The following is a 13,195-nucleotide window of genomic DNA, read 5'->3' on the forward strand; positions in this document are numbered from 1 at the left end:
CCAAAATCGAGTACAATAATATTCTTTCACACAATAGGATCAATAATTCCATGATATGTACTATTATTGTGTATATATGTACTCAAAATACAACTCCAAAAATCACCAATCCATACTCAATCATATCATCACTCAATACCACGTCATCCATCGATTTCCAATATAATTTCACCAATCCCTATTATCATAAATGAATATGGTAAATTCATGTTTTCGATTTCACATCAATTAAATCATTATAAAATCACACATCTCCATGTCACACCATTCCATATATAATCACGTAAATATATATATACGTAATCACCCACTCAGGAATGACCACTAATACCAACTATAGTTCACACAAGAAAATCATGAAATTCATTTTGTATAATAGAAATCATTTTACTTACCTATGGACCGTGGTTGATCAAGTCCGCATAATTTAAAACAAATATTTATTCCATAAATATTTTCACACAATGACGACAAAATAAATTAATTAAAAGTACTCGGTTCGTAATATGAACCACGTGAGGTTTACTCACCTCGATATTCCCGCTGCGTCTTCAATTTAACACAATTCACAACCGAACTTGCTCACCCAAGTAAGACCGTCAATCACCTAATCAAACATGACCTTCACTTAGCCAATAACCCAAAAACATACTCAAACGACAATCCAACGGTCGGATTCTAAATTAAAGATGATCCAACGGTCGGATTCTAAATTATATGATGATCCAACGGTCAGATCCTCACGGATCGCCCTTAGGATCATCCTCCAAAATTATCACGAAGATCCAACGGTAGGATCTTCTTGAATCGTCCTTACTAACATCTTCACAAATTTATACAAAAATCCGACGGACGGATTCTCACGAATCGCCTCCCTAATCACTGTTTAGCAATTATACGAAGATCCAACGGTCGGATCTTCGCCCATGACCACACAAAGCCACTGGGACAGTCATAAGATCAACATATCAAAACTACAAGTCCATCGGACGGTCCGATCTTCACAGATCACAAATCGAACGATCGAAATCGATCGAAATGTAAAAATTCATAACTTAATCATACGATATCCAAAAATTGCGTATAATATATCAAAACGATCGTATTGAAATATAGAATCTAAAAATGCACAGAAACTATATTTTTGACCCCCGGAGGTGGCCGGAAAGGGCCGCCGGAGTTAGTGGCAGAGCCGCCGCCGACCACCGCCAATGGTGTCGGGGCTGGGCTGCTCCTCTTCCTCTCATCATGCTTAACAACTTTCATAACTACCATGTAAGCTGAAAATGACCGGAAGTAATATAATACCTCGAACCAGTTGGGTTGGCCGGAAAAACCCAGAAACCGGCGAGCTCCTAGTTCAACGTAAAAACTGCAACCTCAGGCCTCGATCCCTTCTGGAAAGTTGTTCAGATCCTCACTCTGAGTTCACTAGTCCAAGAAACACTCAAAACGACGTTCTGTAGCTCAAGACACTACAAAAAATAATTGCAATGGCCACCCCAGTTAGCGTCGACGCAAAAATGCCGTAGCTAATGGTCCTAGATTTGCTACGGGAAACAAGGCGTCGCAAAAAAAAAAAAAAAAAATTGCGACGGCAAATGGGAGCCGTAGCATAAAAATTAAAAATTTTGCGACGGCAAAAGAGAGCCGTAGCATGAAAATGGTTAAATGGCAACGTCATTAAAAATGCCGTAGCAAAATTTTTCCTAATACTTGCTTCGCTGCAATTGCCGTAGCCTTTATTTACAAACTTAACCTAGCTCCAAGGCGCCAAGAGATGAAAATTAGGCGCGTCTAGATTTTAGTTCCCTGTGAACTAAACACAAACTCCCCTGAGATCTGAAACCTAAACACAAACTCTCTTCTTTTCTTTCTGGCTGGGCGGATTTAGGCCTTGTTTTTTTTTTAAGCTCTTTTCTTTTGATCGCAAAACAGATCGATTCATTCGATCCCCAAAACCAGCAAAACAGACCCAAGCTCCACCGCAACTCTTCGCTCTTCGCCCTCCCCCAAGCCACCGCAGAACAGATCGATTCATTCGATCCCCAAAACCAGCAAAACAGACCCAAGCGACCGCAGCTCTTCGCTCTTCACCATCCCCCAAGCCATCGCAACTCCACCGCAGCGCTTCGCTCGTCGCCCTCCCCCAAGCCACCGCAGAACAGATCGATTCATTCGATCCCCAAAACCAGCAAAACAGACCCAGCCACCGCAGCTCTTCGCTCTTCGCCCTCCCCCAAGCCACCGCAGGTCTTCGCTCTTCGTACTCCCCCAAGCCACCGCAGCTCTTCGGCCTTCGCCTTCCCCCAAGCCACCACAGCTCCACCGCAGGTCTTCACTCTCAGCCCTCCCCCAAGCCACCGCAGCTCCACCGCGTCTCTGCCTCAGACTCCCTCTGCTCCGTGCCTTTGCCTCGAAACGGTAAGTTCTAATTTCTAAACTTCAACCGCAATGAATCTTCAGTCTGCTAAAATCAATCCCAAAACCATGTCATTGCTTGATACCCTTTGAAACCATGATGATCTTCTGTACAAAGGAAACTAATTTCATTGTAAAGATTCTACCTTTAATTCATTTTCTTACAAATTCCATTCAAATCGACGGAAATTTCGATACGATTGGAAGTTTGAATTTGTATTTCATTATTTTGGTTAGTGGGTAGTTGGGTACTGACTACTGAATCTGCTGATCTATTTTGGATACATGAATTGGTGTTGATTGTTGAAACATTGATTATTGGTGTTGGTGTTGATGTTGATTATTCTTCAGTTCTTCGCATTGTTCTTCTGTTTGAAGAGAAGAATTAACTGTTGATTGTTAATTAATTAATTACTAATTATGCTTTTACTTCTAAGTTTACTGTGAATGTGTGATTGTGTGATTTAGTCTTGATTGAGTGAAATTCCTTCAATTATTCATGTTACTGCATTGAGTGCATTCTGTTAATGAATAATGACTAAATTAACAGGTGCAGCAGAAAGTTGAATTGAATCATTCTTGTTGTTATATGTGTGTGTGTGCTCAAGTCTTATATATATGTTTCTTCTTTGAACTAGCTTTCAATCTTCAGACATAATTATACACTCTCTTCCTTGAGAAGAATCAGTGCTGGGGATCAATCCCTGGTGAGAAGAATCTGAAGACTGAAACCAGATCTTTCCGAACCAAAAGAAAACCCCCAAAGCCTTCTCTCTCAGCCTCTCTCACATCTAGCCCTAACTCGCTCTTCGTTGGTATGAAATTTCAACCCTTTCAAACTTTAATTGATACGTTTGATTTGCAATTCGCAGTTTTCAACGGAGGAAGATGAACAAAATCTCGACAATTAATTCTTCCTGCTCTAATTTTCTCTCCTGGGCCATTTGATTATATGGCTTTGAAAGTGGGTATCTTAGTTTTGCATCATGGATTGAGATAAGCATACAAAATCAGGTATCTGATGATGTGTTAGAAAATTAATTTCTGCTTTCCAGTCGGTTTTGGATTTGGTTCATAAATACAGTGCTCCATAGACATCTCTATGACGCTAGTTTGTATGCCTTTCTACAGCCAAGTGAACGTACTACTTATGCAGATAGTGAAGCTGCATATAAGTGTCTCAAAGAGAGATATGAGACCAAGCAGGAGGACATAATCCTCTATGGTCAATCTGTCGGAAGTGGCCGTATTTGTTGCCCGTTTGCCTCGACTAAGAGCAATTGTGCTGCATAGTCTGATATTAGAAGATAATCGAGCTGGTGAGCGAGTCACTGTTAATTCAAGGAAGAAAAATCCTGCTGATTTTGCTTTATGGAAGGTAGTGTCTTGAACTCAAGTAACTGATGGTAGCTATTGGTTATGCTCTCTTATTTTTGTTTATTAGTTCAACTGCAGAATTTATGTTACAGTCGATCTGCAAAGGAAGGTGAACCCTTCTGGGACAGTCCATGGGCACTGGAAGACCTGGTTGGCATATCGAGTGCAGTGCCATGAGTACTGCTTATCTGGGTTACTCTTTTGACATACATGGTGGAGGGATGGACCTTCTGTTTCCCCCACATGAGAATGAAATTGCTCAGAGTTGTGCTGCTTGTAAACAAAGTTATATAAGCTACTGGATACACAATGGTTTTGTCACTATAGACTCTGAACAAATGTTCAAATCGCTATGGAACTTTTTTACAATTTGACAGGTACAAGTGGTCACAATTTTTTCTTCTAAATTGTTGGGAACCATCATTCTAATGGTTGAGTATCTAGCTTTAGAGTCAAATCCTTGTCTGATTTAATGCTTACGTTATAAATATTTGATATTTCAGGTAAAGTGACTCGGTCACCAGCTCGATTATCCTCTATGTATTCTGTGAAGTGCAGTTGTTGGTTTGATATCCACATGGTGATGTCCTTTAGCTGATGAGTATTATCAAATTACTTTATCTAGATAATATTGAAGCCTGTGTATGTGTCCTTTAGCTGATGAGTATTATCAAATTACTTTATCTAGATAATATTGAAGCCTGTGTATGTGTCCCTAACCTGATTTTTATTTAATGTGCAGAACATTGATAAATTCCCTCTGGTGAAATATCCTGTGCTGGTAATACATGTAAGTACTTGGATATGTTATTCTGCATTTTCTTCTATTGTTGACTGCTCAATATAGGGAACTTGTGATTGTTTCTGAACATGTTATTCTTCTAATACAGAGAAATTGTTTTTGCAGGGTTATGTGAACAATTTGATGCAAGGGAGAAGTAACAGCAGTCAATGGAGGAGTTTGTGTAAATTGTTCAGCAGCATTGGGAGTCAGTACAAATCGTCTCGGACAGGAAATCTGTGGCTAAAGACCAATAGGTACAAGAATCTGTCCCTAATACCATCAATGGCCATGAAATTATGGCTGTGGCCATAGGGCATATTTCTAGTAGTGATTGGCACCCATAACCCTTCTTTTCGAATTAAGCTCTTAATGTCTTATAGCAGCTGTATGCATCTGTTGGTTGTGTAATTTTGCTAATGGTTCTGCTTCTTCTGTTGTTTTTCTCCTCCTGTAGATTTGGGTAATGTTTTTGTTGATTTTTAACTTTCATATTGGCCTTTCTCAAAATTAGAGTCTGTTATTCTCCATTTAACTAATTTGGTTTCCCAAATTGCACAGTTTTTTTCTTTTTCATGTCGATGGGCTAATGTCTGTATAATCTCTTTTTTTAATACGTTGTCCATGGGCTATTGTAACTCCTTAATTGTAATACTTTGGTTCAAGTTTAGTGGTTGATTCTATTATAATTGTACTTTTTCTGTTTTCTGTGTGGTGATTAAGCATTTCTTCTTTTTTTTTTTTTTTTTTTTTTGGGGGTTCCTGAACAGGGTAGTGGTAAACAATTCTGGTGTGGAAGAAAACAAGGAAAAGACAATGGTTATCTAAAGCTTGACTTGTACGAGAATTCTGTTATCTAAAGTTGGGTTACTGCATATTTACCTTGCTAGCAATCTAATTTCATGGTATTTTCAGCTTTGACAAGAATTGTTTAGTTTAATATGCTTCCCTATATAGATCATATGTTGGTTTTGTATAAAGGTCTCTAAAAGGTCTTTTTTGTGGGATGTTTTTCCTTGTTTAAGTATGTCACTTTTGTTAGTTCTATATGTGTATAGTAGGCAAGGGGATCATAATGTTTTATTATGATCATATATGTCCTCAGTCCTACAATTGTTCTATTATTTGATCTGTTTTCCCTTTGCTGTTATTTTATCAATGATGAATATACATACTAGTATCAACTTGTAAAAGAAACACTAGCTTTGATGACACTTGGTTTGAAATTTCCTCTCATATTTCCATTCTCCTTGTAATATGATTATAAAAAATGATGCAACCTGCAAATCTGCGTGTTTGGTTATTGGAATTGGGTTATGGTGTGACATTGAAAAAGGGTGATATGCAAAGCCATACATGATATATTTAATTTTTTTTTTTTTTGATGTCTTAGGTTCCAGATGCAACTAGTGACCATGAAATTCGGAGAGAGTCTGTAGGAGAAGAAAGGAATCCAGATTCAAGCAGTGATAGAGCAATGGGCTGAGTTTCAATATGTTATTGCATATTTTTGTTAAGTGTTACTCTTAGTTGTCTTCATTAGGAACTTGATTTTGGGCATATATAACTTAATTTGTACTTCTTCTAATTACCTATACTGATACTGCAACAATTTAATTACATTGCAATGAAATAGATGAGCTAATGAACAATATATGTGTTGTGTATTCATGATATTTTTATCCCATTTTTGGATATTGCAAAAATACAGGTTTTGTTAAAAAAAAAAATATTGGTTGGCTACTAACATCAGTGAATTGCCGTAGCCAAGAATATATTTCTATATAACACCACACTGAAGCTACAGCAACGAGACCCTAGCAAAATTTCCTATTGAAAAATTGGCGGGATGCAAATTAGTTTGGCAGCCAAAAAAAAATTGGCGGGAAAAAAATTTAGTAGGAAACAATTTTTGGCGGGAAGTAATATAATTATCTTAATATTAATTATGCTGCGACGGCAATTTGCCGTAGTATATTTTGTAATGGCGACGGCATTAGGGGTAGCATAAAACCGACGCAGAGTTAGTGTCGCAAAAATTTTGCCGTCGCAAAAGTGGTCTGCTACGGCAAAATGCCGTGGCAAAAGATATTGGCGACGCCACCAACGGCGTCGGAAGCTTTGCCGTCGCAAATGCTTTTTTGCTACGGCAAGGCGCCGTGGCTATTGCAATTTTTTTTTGTAGTGAGATATTTGGATCTTTTGCTCCGTTTCGATCCGATCGGGGTTGAGCTCTAGCCGCCTCCAGAGATAGCGCCGCCGTGCAACGGTGCTTCTGAGAGTTTCAGATGGTTGAAGCGAACCTGTGGATGGAGTTTGAGAAGGTTTCGTGATCAGTAACTCGAGCTACCAAGCTTGGAACCAAATCGTGGCTGGACGAACCCGGTCTCTTCGCCGTCTTTTCCGGCTGTGCCGTGACCCAAGATCGCCGCAGGTAGCTTTGCAAGGCTGAGACGAAGCCACTGGAGGTTGTCCGGCGTTGATTGATGGCCGGTGGAGGAAGGGAGAGAACGGAGAGCGTTGCTCTGTTTCTTTCTGTGTTTTCGGACGAGAGAGAGAGAATGAGAGAGAGTGAGAGAGCTCGTGACAGAGAGAAAAAAAAAGAGAAGCAATTATGCTTGGGACGAAAGTGAGAGACCGAGACAGCCAAAAGGGAGAGTGAAAAGCTAAAGGAAGAGGTGAAATGTTCGTATTATTCCTCCAACGAGGTTCGTATTATTCTCCCAATGAGGTTCGTATTATTCCTCCAACGAGGTTATTACACAAAAATTCAAAATCTCTTTTCATCTTTTGAAACAATAATTGACCCCATCAAGGAAAAGAAAATTGAAAATCTATTCGAAAACAAAATACCTACATATAAGGAAAATAATAATTGAAATTTGTGCTAGAAATGAACTAATATTGTAATGAGCATATATAGAAATATATACTCAAGTCAGTAATCAAAATATAAAGTAAGGAAGAAATTAAGGACGTAATTGATTATGATTGATTTTTTAGCTTAATATTTCAAATTCAAATGGATGATAAGATTAAGCAAGTTACTTAATTTAACCCTCCATAATCAGAAGGGCATATTAGATATATCAAAAGAATGAGAAAAACCATTAATTATAGACATATACTCTATATGGAAGGTTTGCTTATGTAGAGTGGGTGTAAATTGAAAGAAAAATATCTATGGGTTTTTCTCAATAGAAGCTTATATTTTTGGGTTTATATCAAATTTTCTCAACAATAAAAGAGGAGGTTTCTTTACGTCATTGCGGACCATATCATACAGATTTCACGCCTCCAAAAACCCCTAGCTCTCTGATTTTCGAAGTTCCACACAAGCATAAGGAAAGGAAGCCGCCAAAGTTGCCATCGGCCACCACCGTGAGCATCCATCTTCAAGCAACATCCATCGTGCCTCTTCACTCCCTTTTTGTGCGACTTTGTCTTCTTATTTTCATTATGTTACTGTGTGTTTACCTTAGAACAATGAGTAGCTAAATACTTTTGTGTTAGGGGCTAGTTTGAAGCCCTAAACTATGGTTCAGGTTTCATAATAAATTTCTATGTTTTAGTTATTTTGTTGATGAGATTGTTCTTTGGTTCTGGATTAGATGAATCTTTTATATGTATGTTTTATGTGGTTGCAAACATATAGGATATGCATGTAATTGGTGCTAGGTTAAATAGCAATTCACCTAATAGTTTTGTGATTTTAACCGAAGTAGTAAAGCCTCTCGCCTAGGTGTGCACCAAAGATGAGGAATGCAACTAGACACGCTTGTTGTACTAGTTTGTACACTTAGATTGACATCCTTCCACATGTGCTTAATGCTTTAGAACTTGCTAAATGTAGGAGCCGCTTGTGATCTCTATGTTTCATGTTTTCAAAAGGTTCTAATAACGGCGCTTGTTCTTGTTAGAACATTATAGGGAAGTAATATAAGGTACTTAGCTTGCTTCTAGCTTTGTAACTTGGTCAATCTCTTTCTCATGACTTAGTAATAAACATAGGAAGAAAAATTGGAACTTGGATTGTGTTTAGTGGTGGATAACGAACTCCTAACTGCTCATCATCATATTCACAAACTTTACTTTAGATTCATCTTTTGTTCTTACTTTATTTTCAGTAGAGTTAATCAACAATCCCCCCCAATTGTGTTTTTCAATTTGTTTCATACTGTAGTTTAACATTCTAGTTTTCTTTATTTTGTAGGTTACATAAATTGAAGGTGAACCCTTGATCCTTGGCGTAGAACGATCCCTTGCTTTCACTACTACAACTTGACAACAAAAAGGGTTTTAAATTGCGTGCTATTTTTAGCAGAGCAACGGATAACAAAAATTCGTGTGTAAGTAGTATTAGCAACCAGTAATACGTACGGATTTTTAATCTGTCGTTATATCATGTGTATTGACGTATTCAAACAGATTTCTGTGTGGAATACTATGATTTCACACGGATTCTCATCCATGTGTGATGGGTTTTTCTAGTAGTGAAAGTCTTGTATATTCTAAATTCAGCTTGAAATTGGGGTTATTTGTTTTGACTTTTATGGATTGTTCATTTGGAGTGATTGAAGGGCCAACTTCACTAATGTTTGTTATTACTTGTCTTTATAGGCTCTATGATGTACAATTTCTTTATGGAAAATGGTTGGCATTTGACATCATATCAAGCTTGTATCTTCTAAATTCACCTTGAAATTGGGGTTATTTGTTTTTACTTAATGGATTAGTTTCATTTGGAGTCATTGAAGGATCAACTTCACTAATGCTTGTCATTGCTCGTCTTTGTAGGCTCTATGATCGATGTATGACTTCTTTATGGGAAATGGTTGGTATATGGCATCATATCAAGCTATAATCAGCCCTTCCAAGTACTCATGTAATCAATCTGAAGACAATTCTAATCTAGCTAGCATGTTCTATATTTGAAAACCAGTTTAATTATACTATGATTGTAATATGAAGTTATTTCATTGATATAATTTACTATATGAATGCTTTAGTTTACAATGCTTGAATGAAATGATTTAATTGAAATCATTGTCTATTAGAAGAGTGAATGAAGACATATTTTACGACACGCAAAATAGTTTTTTTTTTTTTGAAAAGGGCACGCAAAATAGTATTTTACGGCACACAAAATCAAAGTTGTAAAATATCTTTCATGACACTCAAAAAAGTGTTTTACGACGCCCATAAAATGTATTTTACGACGCACATTTGTGTGCCATAAGAGAAATTTGTCTTTTACGACATGTTTCTTTGTGCCGTAAAGTTGTCTTTTACGGCGCACATTATGTGTCGTAAAAGACAAGTTTTGTTGTAGTGACACGTAAATAGATCGAGCCAAAAAAGAAGAAAGAAATGAAGATTACCACTATCATTTGAAGGTTAATTGGCTTCAGGGCTTCCTGGAACATACCTATCTACATGTCAGACCAAGACAAGAAACAATTTGCATAGCTAACCTTTTGTCATGTTTCTAATGAAAATTGACCCAACTACTCAGGTAATATGCTTTCTTTACATGGTCGACGATGGTACTGTTCTTGCTCTATTACTTTGTTTCTACATCACAAATCGAAACTTTCTTCGCCACATAAGTTTCGCTTCTTATCTACCATCCCGTGTACTTTCTTTTAATGGTCAAGAGTGTAGAGGAAGCTATAATCTTTTTCTCACTTCCTGTTTTACCATGAAGAATATTGCAGAAAGTGTACGATCCATTCCAGCAAGATTCATACTAATCCTTCTAGTAGTTCTTGGTTCATGCAGTGTAGCTTGCCAGGCAGAGGATGAACATTATCATCATGACTGTAAGCCTTCTTCCTGCGGTGACATCCACAACATACGTTTCCCTTTCCGACTCAATGATGATCCAAAGAAGTGCGGTGAGTCTAGGTATACCCTCTCTTGTGAGAACAATATCACTATATTACACTTGTATTCAGGAAAATACTCTGTACTTGCCATCAATTATGAAAACACAACGATCCGAGTTGTGGATGCCAATGTTCGTAAGGGTAACTGCTCTTCAATCCCTCGTTATTCGTTGACCAGATATAACTTCAGTGCTGGGGATCCATATAGCTTTACTCTAGAGAAAGGTAAATCGGTATGGACATCGTTATGGAACATATGGAACAGAACTAGCACCAACCTGTCCGAGTCTATAACTTTCATGACTTGTGAAACCCGGCCAGTGAATTCATCTCTCTTTGTGGATACTGCCCCGTGCAAACTTGACTCAATGAGTGGGCATTCTTTTGTTGTGATTGGAAACTTAAATGCATCAGATTTGTGGGATTCATGCCATATACAACTTATGGTTTTGACATCGTGGAACGGCACAAAGAGCATGAACAGGTCCTACATAGACATCCACAATGAGATGCTCTATGGTTTTGAACTTTCATGGTTGCAGATCTACTTAAGCACAGACCAATATTGCCATATCGACATTGATACCAACAAAGTTGATTGCGGTAACTTTATCATCACAAGCTTGACCACATATCTACAATTACTTATTTTCCAGTTATCTTTTTTAAAGAGTTGATAGCTTGAGATTACATATTAACTGCTGTCTTTTATATGTGATGCAGACCCTCTTCGTGCTACTCTGCTGTATATATCAGGTGACAATTATCTCAGTCTTATTGTTTTCAGACGATCTTCAATTATAAACTCTCACAACAACTATTCTCTCTCTTTTTCTCAGGGTTAATTTCATCGACTCTACTCATTCTAGCTGCAGGTGCGCTCTCTCATTTATTTCCGTACAAGCAACCTTCATTATACATCTTATAATTTAAAACAAAACTTTTTCCACAGGATAAGAAGTCATACGGGTTTGACTGATTGATCTTTAGCAATAACTTCTAGCACCTTACAAAATCATTTTTATGATTAGTTTTTATTTCCTTTACAGTGGTTCTGTTACTTCTGTGGACTCTGACAAAAGCGGTAATTGGAATTCCTTGTGTGATTGTGTTTCTAATCTTCATGTTTAAAAGGCGCCACTTATCAATGTATGGAGGTATTGAAGAATTCATACAAAGACAGTACAACCTCATGCCAATAAGGTACTCCTACTCCAATATCAAGAAAATGACCAAAGGATTTAAGGATAAATTAGGGGAGGGAGGTTATGGCTCTGTGTATAAAGGAAAGCTTCGAAGCGGTCGCCATGTTGCCATTAAGATATTGGGAAAGTCCAAGGCTAATAATGGGCAGGATTTTATCAATGAAGTTGCCACAATTGGAAGGATTCATCATGTAAATGTGGTGCAACTAATTGGCTATTGTGCTGAGGGATCAAAGCGTGCTCTTGTATATGAGTACATGTCAAATGGGTCTCTTGATAAACACATTTTTTCTAAAGAAGGATTCATTTCCTTAAGTTGCAAGGAAGCATTTGAAATTTCACTAGGAGTGGCCCGTGGCATTGATTATCTGCATCAAGGATGTGACATGAAAATTTTGCATTTTGATATCAAACCACACAACATTCTTCTTGATGATAACTTTGTTCCAAAGATTTCTGACTTTGGGCTAGCAAGATTATGTCCATTAGATGACAGTAGTTTAACCATGACTGCTGCAAGAGGAACCCTTGGATACATGGCTCCAGAACTGTTTTACAAAAATATAGGAGGTGTCTCGAGCAAAGCTGACATCTATAGTTTTGGAATGTTGTTGATGGAAATTGCAGGGAAAAGAAGGAATTTAAATGCACTTGCAGCAAATTCGAGCCAAATTTACTTTCCTTCTTGGGTGTATGACCAGTTCAGTGAAGGAAAGGAGATGGAAATCGAAGATGCCACTGATGAGGAAAGGAAAATGACAAAGAAAATGCTCATAGTCGCATTGTGGTGTATACAATTGAAGCCTGGTGATCGTCCTAATTCGATGAACAAAGTAGTAGAGATGCTTGAAGGAGAAGTTGAATTCATTCAAATGCCTCCAAAGCCTTTCTTATATCCGCAAGACACGCCAGTAGTGGATGATGAAGATGGTTCGGAAATAACTTTGTCATCATTAATGCCACCGAAAACTGAAGCTTAAGAGTATTGGTTCAATTCAAAATCCAAAACCAGTGATGTAGCACCAGTTAATATTTGTATTTACAATGGAGCAGGCATGTCCTATCATGGAGTAATAAGTGTTCTTCTATACTTGGAGAATACACCTCTGGTACTAGTTAACTTAATTCAATGCTCTCTACAGGTTTCTTTCGTCCGAAGCTCTGTAGTTCCTGTACTTATCTGTAATTTTCTGGAATTCCTATTTTGAACATAACTTTCAGTTTGAGATGTATGGTTGTGAGAAATAACAGAATAATGTATATTCTGGGTTCATTTGTCACTCAAGACCTAAAACTTTGACTTTGGCTCAATTATTGGTTACTTGAGAAGTGATTAATACCAAATATCTTAAATAAGACAAAGATACAGAAATAATCAATACCACACATTTATTTCATGTTGACTAATAGAGGGAAGTTCACAATGTTGCTTCCTTATCACATCCTTTATGTAGAACTGAGAAAACTATAGTAAGTGTTTGTACCTCTATCTCTCTCTGTTTTCCTCAAGAAATGATTGCAGG

The 13,195-nt window shown here is 37.6% G+C and overlaps 1 protein-coding gene across 1 annotated transcript; it reads left to right on the forward strand.

Annotated features, from left to right (window-relative positions):
* Positions 1–10,129: 10,129 nt before the first annotated feature.
* On the forward strand, positions 10,130–12,957 carry LOC133717423 (rust resistance kinase Lr10-like). Its single transcript, XM_062144134.1, has 4 exons — positions 10,130–11,070; positions 11,191–11,223; positions 11,307–11,342; positions 11,517–12,957. The coding sequence occupies exons 1-4, from the start codon at positions 10,281–10,283 to the stop codon at positions 12,650–12,652; spliced, it is 1,995 nt and encodes a 664-aa protein (XP_062000118.1). The 5' UTR covers positions 10,130–10,280; the 3' UTR covers positions 12,653–12,957.
* Positions 12,958–13,195: the final 238 nt, after the last annotated feature.

The sequence above is a fragment of the Rosa rugosa genome, chromosome 6 (genome assembly GCF_958449725.1).
Source record: "Rosa rugosa chromosome 6, drRosRugo1.1, whole genome shotgun sequence".
Taxonomy (NCBI): domain Eukaryota; kingdom Viridiplantae; phylum Streptophyta; class Magnoliopsida; order Rosales; family Rosaceae; genus Rosa; species Rosa rugosa.

What these genes read in the sequence shown, in the direction of transcription:
- LOC133717423 (XM_062144134.1), top strand. Translation starts at nt 10,281, where the DNA reads ATGAAGAATATTGCAGAAAGTGTACGATCCATTCCAGCAAGATTCATA. An exon ending in TACCAACAAAGTTGATTGCG is followed by an intron (nt 11,071 to 11,190) that starts GTAACTTTATCA and finishes TATGTGATGCAG; the next exon opens with ACCCTCTTCGTGCTACTCTG. An exon ending in TCTACTCATTCTAGCTGCAG is followed by an intron (nt 11,343 to 11,516) that starts GTGCGCTCTCTC and finishes TTTCCTTTACAG; the next exon opens with TGGTTCTGTTACTTCTGTGG.